This window comes from Culicoides brevitarsis, chromosome 2 (assembly GCF_036172545.1).
Source record: "Culicoides brevitarsis isolate CSIRO-B50_1 chromosome 2, AGI_CSIRO_Cbre_v1, whole genome shotgun sequence".
Taxonomy (NCBI): domain Eukaryota; kingdom Metazoa; phylum Arthropoda; class Insecta; order Diptera; family Ceratopogonidae; genus Culicoides; species Culicoides brevitarsis.
The window spans coordinates 7161439-7177843 of NC_087086.1; the positions used below are offsets into that span (position 1 = coordinate 7161439).

The window sequence follows — 16405 nt, forward strand, 5'->3', positions numbered from 1 at the left end:
GTAATTTTATTTGATATTTACTTACAATTGTTGCTTCTAATCGCGTTGTGTGTAACTCGGCACTGCTGGCATGACAATATGATGAAAAATGATATAATCGCACATTTTTTTCAAAAATATAAATAAGCGACGAGCTGCGGTAAACACGGGAAGATTTTGCTTGTTGATCGCTTTTACAAATATATAAATCTTCAAAAGATGAAAATTTGTTGCTCTAAAAAAAAAAATAAAATAAAAAATTGAAGACATCCTCTTATGCGCCAGATTTACGATGAAAGGCGGGAAAGAGAAGAGAAAAAAATAAAAGAAAAATGTAAAAGAGATAAAAGAAGTTTTACAAAAGCATTTTTCATATTTTCCCTGCCTAATTGTGTATTGTCTGTTACGTTATAGGTAACCTTTAAAATGAGGTTTTTATGTTCAGCTAAATGGGCTCACATAAATTTTCATATACTTTTAGGCTATTTTTACTTTTTTTTTGTGTGTGTATGTTATTAATGACTGCCATGTAAGATCTTGTTGCCGAGATAAGATTCTGAAAATGGTAAATTTTATCAGTAGATTATGAAATGAAAAAGGAAAATATGGAAATTGCCTGAATTGAAGGCGAAGTAAGATGAAAAATTGAGGAAAATGGAAAATTATTGCTTTCTAAAAAGGAAAATTTGTAACTTTTTTTTATTTTTCAGCATTATTAAGCACTTTGCAGTCAGCAAGGACGACCGAAGACGCGTAGAAAAGGCTCTGGATGTGTCTGGCTTGCCATCGGGAAAGGGAGACACTCTTGCCTTAGCGAAATTTCAATTTGAAGACTTTTTTAATTTGTACAAAAATTTAACGCAGCGCTCAGAGGTTGAAAAAATATTTGACGAGTTGTAAGTATTTTAGATAATTCCTTCTTTCATTGTTTATTCACTACTTTGTAGAATAATTTTTTTTTCAAGTTGTTGCCGAAAGCTATCTTGAATATTTTATAATTTTTTTTTCTCGAAATCTAGATGAAAGAAAAAAAATTTTTATAAGAAAAAAAATAAATAAACAATTATTTTTTTTTTAAATTATTGTCAGAGTCGGCACTGCCAAACGGCGTTTAATGTCAACTACCCAGCTGGTTGACTTTCTTAATAAGACACAACGTGATCCTAGGTTAAATGAAATTCTCTATCCTTATGCAAATCCACAACGTGCCCGTGATATCATACAAGAGTACGAGCCAAATAAGTTCAACGCGCAAAAGGGTCAACTCAGTATTGATGGATTTTTGAGGTAAGCTCGTTAAATTTTTGTTTGTTTGTTGTCGCAGTGAAGAGCAACTTTTTAGTGCTCTAGAAACATTTGGCAAAACGGAGATTTATCTTTCCAATTATAAAGCAGTAAATTGCGTAGCTTTTTGAAATAATAACAAAAATTTCTGTGTTACATGAATAAAATGGTATTCACTCAAAATACTTCGTGAAATTTCATTGCTGGATAATTCGTTTTTTTATTTTTTGTTTTATTTTGTGAAAAAAAGTTTGTGAGATAGTGCACTTCTTGTTGAAAAATTTATTTAAAAAAAATGTTTGCCATGGAAAAATATTTTAAGATGGAATTTTTAAATAATTTATTTTTTTTTAATTTAAATTCTGAAAACTGTGTCAAAGCAATTTTTGACAAATCTTGCTCCAAATGGATAAAAATTTGTCAGAGGGCTCTAATTTATCATTTTTAATCATTTAGAACTCAAAACTGCCAAAAAATTGAAACTTGAAAAAAAAAATTTACTTTGACATAGTTTTGTTTTTTTGAAAACTTGCAAAAAAACTGTGTCAAATGGATAAAAATTTGTCAGAGGGCTCTAATTTATTATTTTTAATCATTTTATAACTCAAAACTGCCAAAAAATTGAAACTGAAAAATTTTTTTTTCTTTGACATAGTTTTGTTTTGAAAACTAAATCAAGAGCAAAACTGTGTCAAAAACTGTGTCAAAGCAATTTTTGACAAATCTTGCTCCAAATGGATAAAAATTTGTCAGAGGGCTCTAATTTATTATTTTTAATCATTTTATAACTCAAAACTGCCAAAAAATTGAAACTGAAAAAATTTTTTTTCTTTGACATAGTTTTGTTTTGAAAACTAAATCAAGAGCAAAACTGTGTCAAAAACTGTGTCAAAGCAATTTTTGACAAATCTTGCTCCAAATGGATAAAAATTTGTCAGAGGGCTCTAATTTATTATTTTTAATCATTTTATAACTCAAAACTGCCAAAAAATTGAAACTGAAAAATTTTTTTTTCTTTGACATAGTTTTGTTTTGAAAACTAAATCAAGAGCAAAACTGTGTCAAAAACTGTGTCAAAAACTGTGTCAAAGCAATTTTTGACAAATCTTGCTCCAAATGGATAAAAATTTGTCAGAGGGCTCTAATTTATTATTTTTAATCATTTTATAACTCAAAACTGCCAAAAAATTGAAACTGAAAAAATTTTTTTTCTTTGACATAGTTTTGTTTTTTCAAAAACTGTGTCAAAGCCATTTTTGACAAATCTTGCTCCAAATGGATAAAAAATTGTCAGAGGGCTCTAATTTATCATTTTTGATCATTTTATAACTCAAAACTGCCAAAAAATTGAAACTGAAAAAAAATTTTTTCTTTGACATAGTTTTGTTTTAAAAACTAAATCAAGAGCAAAACTGTGTCAAAAACTGTGTCAAAGCAATTTTTGTCAAATCTTGCTCCAAATGGATAAAAATTTGTCAGAGGGCTCTAATTTATTATTTTTAATCATTTTATAACTCAAAACTGCCAAAAAATTGAAACTGAAAAAATTTTTTTTCTTTGACATAGTTTTGTTTTGAAAACTAAATCAAGAGCAAAACTGTGTCAAAAACTGTGTCAAAAACTCTGTCAAAGCCATTTTTGACAAATCTTGCTCCAAATGGATAAAAATTTGTCAGAGGGCTCTAATTTATTATTTTTAATCATTTTATAACTCAAAACTGCCAAAAAATTGAAACTGAAAAAATTTTTTTTCTTTGACATAGTTTTGTTTTGAAAACTAAATCAAGAGCAAAACTGTGTCAAAGCAATTTTTGACAAATCTTGCTCCAAATGGATAAAAATTTATCAGAGGGCTCTAATTTATTATTTTTAATCATTTTATAACTCAAAACTGCCAAAAAATTGAAACTGAAAGAAAATTCCTTTGACATATTTTTTTAAAACTCAAAGAAAAAATAGTTAACAAAAATTTTAATTTCGAAAAATTTAATTTTTGATGACTAAATAAAGTAAAAAATAATAATAAATATATAAAATAATTTAATTAAAGGTTTTATTTTATTTTTATATTTTTTTTTTTGTGAAATATTGATAAAAAAAATATTAAATTACTTGATAAATATTTAATTCTTTGCATCAATAAAATTTAAATTTCCAACAATAAATCTCACCCAAAAATTTTTTTCCAATGCACAATAAAAAAATTTCCTCTTCTCGGATAAAATTTTTTCCCCGTTGAACATTAGCAAACTAATAAAAACACAATTTTATGTGTTTGCAATGCCAGCAAAATTGCAGATGATGATGTAGCATTTGCATATTGTAGTAAACTGACACTGATGAATAAATGAATGAATGCACAGGTGATGGATAGAGAACGAGGAAACTCGAATGAGTGAATTTTTCAGTGCGAGTGCGATGATAACAGAATCAACAAGAAAACATTGTTTATTAATTTTTTTTTGTTGTTTTGTGCTATCAACATTTCCGCTCGACTGACTTTTCATAAGACGCACGATTTTCTTTTGTGTTGCAGATATCTCCTCTCCGATGACAATTTAGTGATGGCAATTAACAAAATCGATTTGTGTGACGACATGGATCAGCCATTGTCGCATTATTTCATCAATTCGTCGCACAACACCTACTTGACGGGACACCAGTTGACCGGAAAGAGTTCCGTCGAGATTTATCGGCAGGCATTGTTGGCGGGTTGCAGGTGAGTTTCCATTGTTTCGTCACGAAATTTTGTGTTTTCGTGTGATTTAACAAAATTGTCTCTAATACCGAATGTGTGCGAATAGATGCGTCGAGCTGGATTTTTGGAATGGACAAAAAGAGGAGCCAAATATCGTGCATGGTTATACGTTCGTTCCCGAGATAATTGCGCGCGATGTACTCGAAGCGATCGCTGAAAGTGCATTCAAGACGTCGGATTATCCGTTAGTGTTGAGTTTCGAGAATCATTGTAATCCGAGGCAGCAGGTAAGTGAGCGTTTTTTTTTAAAAAGGGTCGAAAATAGTTTCAAAAAATTTTTATAAATTAATTTAAATTTAAAAAAAAATCTAAAGTAAGGCAATTGCACTTAATAATATTTTATTATTTTTTTTTTATTTTAATTTTCCAAAAAATTATTGAATTTAAAGTTAAAAAATTATTAAAAAAAATATATTTTTTTTAATATTTTATTATTTTTTTACCAAAATTAAATAATTATTTTAATTCGTTTATTATTTTTTAATTTTTGAATTTAATTGAAATTTTAATTAAAAAAATTTTATTAAAAATAAAATTAATTAAAATTAAACTTTCTTAGATTTTAAATTAAAAAAAAAAAATAATAAAAAAAATATTTTAAAAAATTTAATTTGCATTTTTGAAAAAAAAAGAAGAATAAATAAATAAATAAAAATTAGAAAATAATAAAAAAAAAAATTAAATAATAATATAATAAAATTAAATAATATAAAATAATAAGAAATTTTTTTTGAATTGCAAGTACCTTAGTTGACAAAATCTTAAAATAAATTATAAAAATTAGTAAAAAAAAAAATTTTTTTTCCTGAGGAATTTTTTTTTATTTTTGGATTTTCAAAAAAAAAAATAATAATTTGTTCTAAATTAAGATTTTTTTAAAAAATATTTCTTAAGTAAAATCAAAAATTATTTTTTTTTGACTGACTTGAATTAATTTTCGACCTTGTGTAATTAATTGTTAACTTATTGCTAAAGCCCCTCCTCCTTGCTTGTTAATTAGGCTAAAATTGCGAATTACTGTCGAAATATCTTTGGCGATATGTTGCTAGATAAACCATTTGACTCGTATCCGTTGGAGCCCGGAGTCGAATTGCCGCCTCCCTCAATGTTACGACGGAAAATTATCATCAAAAATAAGGTAAAAGAGCTTTTCCGTCGATTTCCCGTGCTAAATTTCATCTGTATTTATTGCTAATTATCCCGATTTTTTGTAGAAAAAGCATCATCATCATCACAAAAAGAATGCCAGTATATCAGACGCAATCGTAGGTAAGCCCGTCATTAAATTAATTTGAATCATTTCATTAAATTTAACCAATTAAAAATCAATACGGAGCAGAAAATTGCTGACGTGCAAAAATAAATCACACAAAAAAAAATATATTTTTAATTAAAAATTTCTCCTTGTTCTCGATTTCCGTTCATTTAATGATGTTGACGACGACGGATTCACAGACAACCCAGATGATAAGCAAGGTGCATGCGGCGGAGCAACGCAACCGCAAATACAACACCAACAAAGCATTCCGACGGGCAATGGAGATTTGCCGCATCATGCGCCGCCGTTACAGGTAATTTTTTGCTTTTTTTGTGCGAGGCTCATTAAAAATTCATGATTTTTTTTTGTGCTTTGTAGCAATTACGACAAAGTTCGAAGGAAAGTACGGGATCATCGGATACGGATAGCTCGAGTGATGATGAGTCGATAGCGACGCCAGCAGGTCCCGGAGGCGCGGATAGCGAGAAGCAACAAACCAAAGAGACGGAAGCGGGTGCCGAAATTTCAGCGCTCGTGAATTATGTGCAGCCCGTGCATTTTAGCAGTTTTGAGAGTTCGGAAAGTGAGTTTTTAATTTTTTTTTAAATAATTTTTTAAAGATTTTTTTTTGCTTTTGAACCATTTGATAATAAAAAAAATTAATGGAAAAAAATAAAAAAAAATATAAATTTTCATAAAAAATTTTGAAAAATATTCATGATTTCAAAATTTTTTCAATTTTCGATTTGAAAAAATTTTTGAATTAAAATTATTAATTAATTTTTTTTATTTTAATATTTAATTTTTTTCTTAACAAAAATTTTTAAATAAAAAATTAAAAAAAATATTTTCATAATTTTTATCTAAATATTTGGCTTGAAATTTCCTATTTTTTATTTAATTTATTTATTTATTTTTATTTTTTATTTTGAATTAAAATTTTTTTAATTAATTATTTACTTCAATATACTTTAATTTTTATATTTTATCAATGTTTATTTAAATGTATTTTTAAAACAATTATAAAATACCTAATAAAAAAAAAATAAATTTTAAAATAAATAAAAGTATTAATACCTAATAAAAAAATTTAATTTAATTTATTTTAATTTAATTTTTAAAGATTATTAAAAAATAATTAATAAAAAAAATAAAAACTTATGAAAAGCCTAAAAAAAATTTTTCTTTAATTTTTTTTTAATTCTCAAATGTATCAAAAGACAAAAATATTGAAACAAATATGAAACGAGCTAATATTGATTTTCCATAAAAAAATCCTTTTCTTCGCAGAAAAATGTCGCTACTACGAGATGTCATCGTTCGACGAGAAACAAGCAACAACCTTGCTAAAGGAGCGTCCCATTGAATTCGTGAATTACAATAAACACCAATTATCTCGTGTTTATCCAGCTGGCACCCGTTTCGACAGTTCAAATTTCATGCCGCAGGTGCGTTTCTTTTTTTTTTTGTCGTCGTACATTTATTTTTTTCGTGAATGCGTCATTTTTTCGCATTATTTTCTTTCTCGCAGCTCTTCTGGAATGCGGGATGCCAATTAGTCGCATTGAATTACCAAACGTTGGATTTGGCGATGCAACTAAATCTCGGCATTTTCGAGTATAATCATCGTTGCGGTTACATTTTGAAGCCGGAATTTATGCGACGCACGGATCGTCGTTTGGATCCTTTCGCCGAAAGTACGGTTGACGGCATTATCGCGGGCACGGTTTCAATCAACGTCATTTCGGGGCAATTTTTGTCGGATAAGAAGACAGGCACGTACGTGGAAGTCGATATGTTTGGCTTGCCTGCCGATACGGTACGGAAGAAATTCCGCACAAAACTCGTGCGAGACAACGGCATCAATCCAGTCTACTGGGACGAGCCGTTTGTCTTCAAGAAGGTTGTGCTGCCGGAATTGGCAAGCATTCGTATTGCGGCGTACGAGGAGGGAGGTAAGTTTATTGGGCATCGCGTGTTGCCCGTGATCGGATTGTGTCCCGGATATCGACATTTGATGCTGCGGAATGAGCTTGGGCAGCCAATTGGGGCAGCTGCGTTGTTCCTGCATATTGTTGTGAAGGTAAATTTTGATTTTTTTCGTGTAAAAAGGAGAAATTTGAATTTTTTGGGTTTTAAGGATTATGTTCCTGATGGATTGTCAGACTTTGCTGAGGCATTGGCGAATCCCATCAAGTATCAGAGTGAATTAGAGAAACGTTCTGTGCAATTGGCTGTGCTGCAAGAAGATACAGAGCCCACCGATGAGGAAAATCCATGTAAGATTTTTTAAAAAAAAAAAAAAAATTAAAATTATTAAATTAAAATTTTAATTAAAATTAGAACTAAAAAAATTTAATTAAAATTAAAAAAAATTAAAATTTATTAAAATTAAAATTATTAAATAAAATTAAAATTATTAAATTAAAAAAAAAATTTAATTAAAATTAAAAAAATTAAATTAAATTAAAATTAAAAATTAAAATTAAAAAATTAAATTAAAATTATTAAAAATTAAAAAAAATTAAAAAAAAAAAATTAAAAAATTAAAATTAAATTAAAAAAATTATTAAATTAAAAATTAAATTAAATAAAATTAGTTAAAAAATTATAAAAAATTAAATTAAAATTATTTAATTAAAATTACATTTAAATTAAAATTTAAAATTGATTAAAAAATTAAAATTAAAAAATTGAATTAAAATTATTAAATTAAAATTATTAAAATTATTAAATTATTTAATTAAAATTATTAATTGAATTTTGAATAATAATTTTGACTTTAAAATTTTTTAAAATTATATTTCTTACCATTTTTAGGTTCCACAAATAATTCCGCTCCCGCCAAGAAAGATGTGAAACAGGAATCTAGCATAAGTAGTCCTAAACATAGATCAAGTAGTATAACAGCAGCTTCCGTAAACAGCGTAGAATACCATCATATCGATCATCCGAGCAGTACAACAACGGATGGCGGCGGCGAGAAAATCAGTCCCGGAGTTTCTCAAACATCCGCTTCGGCAGCGACAACGTATTCGAGTGCAACTACCGGCATGAGCAGCGGCAACGCAGGCATTTCCATTTCGTTCCAACAGCAGCAAAGTATCGATCAAGGAGGCACTTTGACGCGTCAAGCAGCAACAGATTCGCTCTCGAACGAAGCAGATGCCATCGTTGCGGAGCCATTGGAGAAAATTCTCGAAAATAAACTCATCAAGGAGAAACGCGACGCACTCGAAAAGAAGTTAAAGACACTCAGGAAGACGCATGACAAGGAAAAAGTGAAGGCAGCTACCGAAGGCGTCGACGGAAATGTCAAACGAAGCAAATTTAGCATGGGAATCGTTAAGCGAATTAGCAGCAAAAATATGTAAGATAAAAAAATTCATCAAAAAAATTAAATTTTTAATTCAAATTTTTTTTTTTGCAGCAGCGATGTTTCTCCAATCCCACCGTGCGTCGATCCAAATACGGAATCAGCAACAAATGAACGTCTCCAAGCAATTTGTCGCGATCACTCGAACACGTATCGCGACACACTCGAAAAATACCACGAATCCATTTATAATTTGGCCGAAGAAATCGTTCGGAAGTCGCAGGAACGACAAATGAAGCAACTTAAGACATTGCTGGAACGCGAAACGAGCGACGTGATGCGACAACTTCAGATGTCGCGAAAAAATGAGGTCAAACAACTCGTTTTGGTGCATAAGGATAAAGATGAGTTGGAAAGGTGAAATTTTTTTTAATGTTTAAATTTTTTTTTTATTAAATTTTGTAATTTTTTTTTAGAATGAAACGTGAAGTTGACTCGACTCTTGTGGATAAAGGAGTTGCGGAAAGAGTTCGTTTAACACAAGCTTTTGAAAAGCGCAGAGACGAACTTACGCGACAGCATGAAAGTGTGAAAAATTCGTTAAAAGACTTTAGAACTAAGGTAAGAAATTATTTTTTAAAAATTAAATTAAAATAATTTTATTTAACTACTTTAATTAAATTTATTTTAATATTTTTGTAAATTTATTTAATTTTTTAATTTTTTTTATTTTTCAAAAAATATTAAAAATTTTTCTAAATTCTTAGAAATCTTTTAAGAATATTTTAGAATTAAATTTAAAAAAATATTTTTTTTACAAATTTATAATTTTTTTAAATTTTTTTTTTAAATTTTTTAATTTATTTTTTTTTAATTAAAAAATTTTTCAAAAATTTAATTAGGTGAATTTCAATTTTATTAATTAAATTTTAAAATATAAAAAAAAATAATTTAAAAGGTAGTTTAAAAATTTAATAAAATATTTTTTTTAATTTGTTTAAAAAAAAAATAAAATTAAGATTTTTAATTTTTTTTTTTTAATTAAAAAAGTATTTTTCATTTTTTTAAAAATTAAAAAAATGATATTTAAAAAAAAACTAAAAATTATTTTAAATTTCAGGCAAAAGCAATACTCGACAAAGAAACCGATTCCGGTGCATGCATTTTATCCGACACATGTCTCTCGAATCTCCTGCTATCGACAGCCAACATCAGCGGAGCCAGTTCGTCGCATCACGAAACAAACGCATCATCCGCAAATGCCGCAAGTAATAACCACAAAATGGATTTATAACTCTCCAGGACACTCGAAATGCAATTATGGCATATTTTGCAAATACTTATTTTGGGCGTTGGCGGAAGTCGGGATTTCATCCATGATTTAAGTGGAAAAATTTAAGTTTAATTTTTTTTTGGTGCTCAGAAAACGCTTTTTTTAAAGAAAATTTGTTACCAAGGAAATGGTGCTTTTTTTCCTCCGTTGTAGATTTTAGAAAAAAAAAAAATGTAAAAAAATAGATTTTTAAGAGAATCTCTGAAAATACCATCTAATAGTTATTAATTCTGTAGAATTAACCTAAATAATGAACAAAAAAAAATATTTTTTTAGAAGAACTGATAAAAAATTTATTATTTATAAAATGGAATTATGTAACGGAATTTTCATCATAATTAACAGAAAATACATAATTATGTGACAAAATGCAAAGCACTTTTAGAATTGAAGAAACTTGTAGTCCTATAAAAACATTTTTAAACAATGTCTCTACTAAATATTGATCTAAAAAGTTAATAAAATAAATATTTATATTAAAATAGTGAAAAAGATCTTAATGTTACCTAATTTTTATTAGAGTAATGTATAAACGGAAAATAGAACTTAAGAAAAAAATTGTTAATATTTTCAAAGAAAATTATAAAATATTAATTTTCGTTTAAAAAAAATATATTTTTTTTTAATAATTAAAATTTAATTAATTAATTAAAATTTAAAAAAATAATTTATTTGGAAGTATTTAATTAAAAAATAAATTATTAATTATTAATTAATTAATTTAAATATTTTTTTTTAATAATTTTATTTAAATAATATTAATTTTTATTTAAATAAAAAAAATTAATAATTTCATTTAAAATAAGTATTTAATTTAAAAAATAATTAATTAAAATTTTATTTAAAATTATTTAATAAATTTGCTCATTTTTTGTTATTTAATTTATTTATTAAATATTCCATTAAAAAAAATAATTTAAAAAATGTGTAAAAAATAGTTAAAAAAAACAACTAAAAGAACACTAAAAGTAAAAAAATAGTAAAAAATTGACGATGATGAATGACAATCAGCAATAAAGAATTAAACAAATAAAAATCTTAGCAACTACTAAAAATAAACTTGAATGTGTCAAAAACAATATAATGAAATGGAGGTGCTTTCTATGGCAAATTGTAGAGTAGAAGAAAAAAATAGGGGTTTATAAAATGAAGAAAATTGGAAATACATAGCGTTAGAATTTTTAGTGATAGTTGTAACTAGCTTTAAAAAATAAAGAAAAAAAACGTTTAAAAATGACGTAACTTTTGTAGCATAAGAAATCGTTGCTAGAATAGTGATTGAAAAACTTTTTGATTGTTGGTAACATACGGGAAATGACTTAAAAAAATTAATTAAAATTTATTTTTTTATTAATTTTAATTTCAAAAGCATTTCCCGATGTGTAAAAAATTTTTGCAAAGGCTTGTGAAAGCAAAATATTTATTTTTTAAATTGTTATTTAAATTTCTAGTCGACAATTTTTTCCATTTTCTATTATTTTTCTCGTGCTTTTAACAAATTTTATTATTAAATACCGGTTGTGAGTCTAGATTTTTATTTAAAATAATTAATTTAATTTTTATTGACCTCATTAAAAAAATAAATATTTAATAAACACAAAAAAAATTACGAGGAGTGAGAATCGTGAATGACGACAATGGTTTCGGATGGAAAAACTAAGAATAAGGGTAAAAGAAAATTCATCTATTTATAAAAAAAAAAAAAAAAAAAATATAATTTTTCCTCAAAACTCTTGCCTTTGATTAATAAGTCGTTGTTATTTAAAAAATAAGATAAAAAAATATAATGTTAGTCCTCTTAGTTACCATTCCATTAAAAAATTAAAATTAAAGGTTTTTTGCGCAAAAACTAAACTAGTCCATATATTTGTTAATGAAAAAAAAATGTAATAAAAATCCTCGAATATTTGCTAAAAATATATATTCATTGTTATTAAAAAAAAAATAAAATAAAAAATTTCTCGAACTGATACCTACTTATGATGACTGTTGATTACTTATTATTAATTAAAAACTAAATTGAACTTAAATTAATAAATAAATACTGTTAAACTTGTCCGCAAAATTCTACTTGTAAAAAAATCTGTATAAAAATTAATTTTAGTCCCTCGAAGTTTCATGATACTCAAAAAAAAACTAAACTAAAATATAACTCTAAAATTTATTTGATTTAGAATAATAAAAAAGAGAAAATATCTTGATGTAAAAAAAATAATTACCTAAAAATTAAAGGGAATTGAACAAGCAAATAAAGTATTGACAAAAAAAAATTCGAGGAAAATTGAATGGATATGTTACTATACGATATTATAAAAATAAATATATATTTAACAAAAACATGTGTTAATGTTGTCATTAAATGTTAAATATTTATATTCATAAATTAAAAGTAAATAATAATAAAAAAAGGTAATTGTCTACTTCTATAATAAAAATAAAAAAGAACATAATAATAAATGGTAAAAGTCAAGTAGATAAGTTGAAAATATTATTATTATTATTAATAAAAAAAAATATGAATAAAGATGTTGTTGTGATTCATTTAAATATTAAAGTACATATAATAAAAGTTATAAAAATGATGAATATTAATTTAAAAAAGATATGAAATTATATTATTATTAAAAATGAGAAATATAATAAAATTGAAGGAAATATTAAACGATTTTTTAATAAAAAAAATTGGTTGAGCGTTGTAAGTATAATATTATTTGGGGTATATTAATAATTTTATATTTTTAAAATTTTAATTTTTTATTTAATTTTTAATTTTTTAAAAAAAATTTAAAACTAATTTAATTAATATAATAATTTAATTTGATTTAATTATTTGCTTTAAATTTATTTAAAAATTATATTCGAAAAAGTTATTGAAAAAATTAAAAAAAAATCTTCTAAAAGATTGTATTTTGTGATTTTATAACATAATATTTTAAATTAAAATAAAATAATTTTTTAAAAAATTAATTGTTTTTTTTTAATTTTTACTTTTAATTATAAATGTTTAATTTTTTGAATATAATTTTAAAATAAATAATTTAATAAAAATAGTAATAATAAAAAATGTTAATTTATGCAAAAAAAAAATAATATTATAATAATTATTTATTAATTAATTTTATTTTTGATATTATTTTTTTTTTTTAATTTTTACTTTTAAAAAAAAATATTTTAAAAATAATTTTGAATCATTTAAAAATAAATTTATATTTTTATTCATAAAAATTATTCAAAAAATAAAATAAAATAAAACTTTAAAAATAAAATTAAATTTACAAACCTTTTAAAAAACCTTCAATTCTCTAATTTTATTCATAAATTTTTTAAATAAAATAAAACAAACAAAATTACACATTTTATACATTTTCCTTTATTTATTGTATTGTTCATTTATACATCATATATTATAATATTTTGTATATTTTCATAATATTTTTTTTTGTACATTAAAGACTAAAATATCAATTATAAATCAAAAAAGTAACCTAAAAAATTTGTTTCTATTTTTTTATTCAGTACTTTTCCAGATGAAGCAAAAATCTTTTTTTTGTACATTAAAAATTTTTCCAAGGCTGCACCTTTCTGGACTGTAACTATTTAAGTAAAATTATTTCATTAAATTTAAACTAAAAAAAAATTAAATGACAAAAAATTGTCACTTTTGCACCATTTAGTCTTTTATTTGTTGATGGTTATTGCATTTCTTCGATTTTATGTAACAATAAAAAAAAATCGAAGGATTTAAAGTGAATTTTAATATTTACTCTTTCTGTTTAATAAATATCACAATGAATAGTGTTTATTAGGTTTCTAGTAGATATTCTCATTCGAGCGTTTGTTTCAACAATTTTTCTATCTATAATTTATATATTTTTCCACATAAAATATAATCTCCAGACAACATTCAGATATGATTGTAAATAACATGTTTGGTCTCTTTTTTTTAGTTTTTTTTTTAGATTTTTAGATCAATTCGACTAAGAGGAAACTAATCATCGAGCCACATGCGAGGCCAATTCCAAGGAAGGCTGCCATGATCGACGACGCCATTTCACGTTCGTGTTCCCGCACGCATTTCGGGGCGCAAATCATGGCAATGTTGGCGAAATATCCGTTCGACAATGCCAACGCTGACATCAGAAAGATAAAAATACTGTCAGAATGGAATAAAACGGGCAACGAATGGCGTGGTTTTGTGTTGCAGAGAGCGAGTAACGGGATGAAGAGGATGCGAGCGATGGTGAGAAATGCAACGACAAATGGCTTATTTGCTGGTTTCTCGAAGAGACCGGCGAAAATTCTGCCCAAGTAGTCGCCGGAGTTGAAGAGCAGGTAGTTGACAACGGGAACGAAGTAAATGTCTGAAAGAGAAAATATTTTTTTTTTAATTTTTTTTATTATTAAATTAAAAAAAAAAAAATATAAAAAAAATTTCTAAAATTTTCAATATTAAATTTTTTAAGTTTTTATATTTTATTTAATTTAAGAATTTTTATTTTTTTCGTCAAATTATTAAAATTTTGTATTATTTAAATTCATTAGATTATTTATTTTTTTAATTTAAAAATTTTTAAAACAAATAAAATTTTTCGATTTTTAAAAAAAAAAATTTTTTTTTTAAATTAATTTTTAAATTATAAATTAATATTTTAAATAAAATTAAAAATTTAAAATTAAAAAAAAATTCATAAATTAATTTGAATAAGTTAAAATAATTAATTTATTTAATTAAAAAAAAATTAAATTTAATTTATTTAAATAAAATATAAATTTTGTAATAAATAAATTAAATTAATTTAAAATTTTTAAAAAATTAAATTAAAATATTTTTTTAATCAATTTAATTAAAGTTAATTATTAAATAAAAAAAAAAAATAAAAATTATTCAATTAGAAAAAAAAATTAAAATTTAAAAAAATAAATTTATTTAATTAAATTATCAAATTAAAGTAATTAAAAATAATTTAATTTTTAATTTAAATAAATTTTTTAATTATTTTTTTTTTAAATTAATTTCAAATTATTTTAAAAATGATTTAATTAAATTTTAAAGAAAAATCATTTTTAAAAAACTTACCATTCCACATATGACCATTTCCCTTATTTTCAGAATTAACCAATACTGTTACTGACGGATAAATAGCGAGAGTTGTAACAAAAACGAGCCATTCCGAGAATCCATACACCCAAATTTTATCCATTACTGTTTTGAACGAAGGCTGTTGAATTTCCGTGCTTGCTGCTGCTGTCAATAAATCTCTACTCGAATTCGTTCGTGCCATTTGTTGATGCAAAATGAAATATTTGAAGCAAAAAGTTCGTTGCATAATCATATAGAGGAAAATCGAGACAAAAAGTGCCACAGATCCAATGATGAAGTAGATAAATGCACTCGTATCTGGCGGCGGATGGAACGTAATGATAATAATTTCCGCTAAAGCAGCAAAAATCCCGCCCAACGCTTGCCCCGAAACAACAGCTGTCATGTATTCCGACGGAAATTGTCCCGCAATACCGAAAAGTGAACCACTTGCGATCGCACTTGCCGAATTAATGACAATAACTGTCGCAATTGTGACAAAGAAAAACTCGTCTTGCCATTTATCGGTATCGACAGTTACAAAAATTGTCGTTACAATCATCAGAATTGTCATTAAGACGTAAGATCCGATCATTCGACGGTTCAAAGGCACCTTGTAACCAATCATCGCGTTAATTATGAGAAATGTCGTACTCGGAATTGCCGAACTCATACTCAGATCTGCTTGCATTTCCATCTGACGTGGCGTTAATTCTGTTCCGTTGCCCGTTACATTGCGAAACTTGAAGAGCCAATATTCCTCCGCCATCATGATGAAATTCCACGGAAGGATTGAAGTCATGCCGAGAAAGTAGAACACGATGTAGTTGAAGTTGTACGTGTCTTCGGGCGCATTTTGCAGGCGTAACGTTGAAACGCCAACGACATCAACGCGCGGATTGTTGATGGAATGCACACACAAAGTATCGGAATCGGGATCGTCGTCTGTCGTGCGATATTTTCCCAATAAGGGTTTATTGGCACGAGGACTATCCTCCTCAGCTGATGCACTCATGACTCACTCAAAATAAATCTACGTTGTTCTTATCAGTTAGTCAAGCCAGACTGGAACGGATTGATGTTTCTTTGTTTCCACAGAGAATCGATTTTTTTTTGTAAATAAAAAAGTTAATTCATTCTCTTGTGAGGAATTTCTGATTTGATTCTCAAGTTTTCACGTGATGAATGATAAAACCTTAAATTAAACGCTTTTTGAGATCAGTTGCAGAGAGTAAAAGTATTGATTCAGGAAAAAATGAATAAATTTCTATAAAAATGGGATGTTTTAACTTTGTTTTGAGTTTATAGGGGTTCCCAGTTTGCAGAATTTTGTCATTTGGGGTGAGTTCAAGTATTGCATTCGATGCGCATTTTTTTTAAATATAAATTAAATTTAA

The 16405-nt window shown here is 25.8% G+C and overlaps 2 protein-coding genes across 4 annotated transcripts in view; one reads left to right on the forward strand and one right to left on the reverse strand.

Moving 5' to 3' along the window:
- The window catches only part of LOC134832905 (1-phosphatidylinositol 4,5-bisphosphate phosphodiesterase classes I and II), an 85394-nt gene extending 74937 nt beyond the window's left edge, over nt 1–10457 (forward strand). For 2 of the 3 annotated variants that reach the window (XM_063847114.1, XM_063847116.1), the window contains 15 exons: nt 690–875; nt 1069–1266; nt 3800–3982; nt 4068–4248; nt 5022–5159; nt 5236–5290; nt 5477–5592; nt 5658–5862; nt 6570–6727; nt 6811–7362; nt 7420–7558; nt 8100–8649; nt 8710–9012; nt 9072–9216; nt 9716–10457. In XM_063847114.1, coding sequence (XP_063703184.1) covers nt 690–875; nt 1069–1266; nt 3800–3982; nt 4068–4248; nt 5022–5159; nt 5236–5290; nt 5477–5592; nt 5658–5862; nt 6570–6727; nt 6811–7362; nt 7420–7558; nt 8100–8649; nt 8710–9012; nt 9072–9216; nt 9716–9889 — 3283 coding nt within the window. In that variant the 3' untranslated portion in view covers nt 9890–10457. The remainder of the gene's footprint in view (nt 1–689; nt 876–1068; nt 1267–3799; nt 3983–4067; nt 4249–5021; nt 5160–5235; nt 5291–5476; nt 5593–5657; nt 5863–6569; nt 6728–6810; nt 7363–7419; nt 7559–8099; nt 8650–8709; nt 9013–9071; nt 9217–9715) is intronic. The other variant, XM_063847115.1, reaches the window with a different exon arrangement.
- Nucleotides 10458–13275: 2818 nt separating this feature from the next.
- LOC134829931 (equilibrative nucleoside transporter 1) lies at nt 13276–16303 on the reverse strand. Its single transcript, XM_063843230.1, has 2 exons — nt 15006–16303; nt 13276–14289 (listed from the first exon to the last, which is right to left on the reverse strand). The coding sequence occupies exons 1-2, from the start codon at nt 16021–16023 to the stop codon at nt 13892–13894; spliced, it is 1416 nt and encodes a 471-aa protein (XP_063699300.1). The 5' UTR covers nt 16024–16303; the 3' UTR covers nt 13276–13891.
- Between the last annotated feature and the right edge of the window lie 102 nt (nt 16304–16405).

Coding starts and splice junctions, on each gene's coding strand:
- LOC134829931 (XM_063843230.1), bottom strand. CDS start 16,023: ATGAGTGCATCAGCTGAGGAGGATAGTCCTCGTGCCAATAAACCCTTA. Junction 14,290..15,005: donor AAATGGTCATATGTGGAATG/GTAAGTTTTTTA, acceptor TTTCTCTTTCAG/ACATTTACTTCGTTCCCGTT.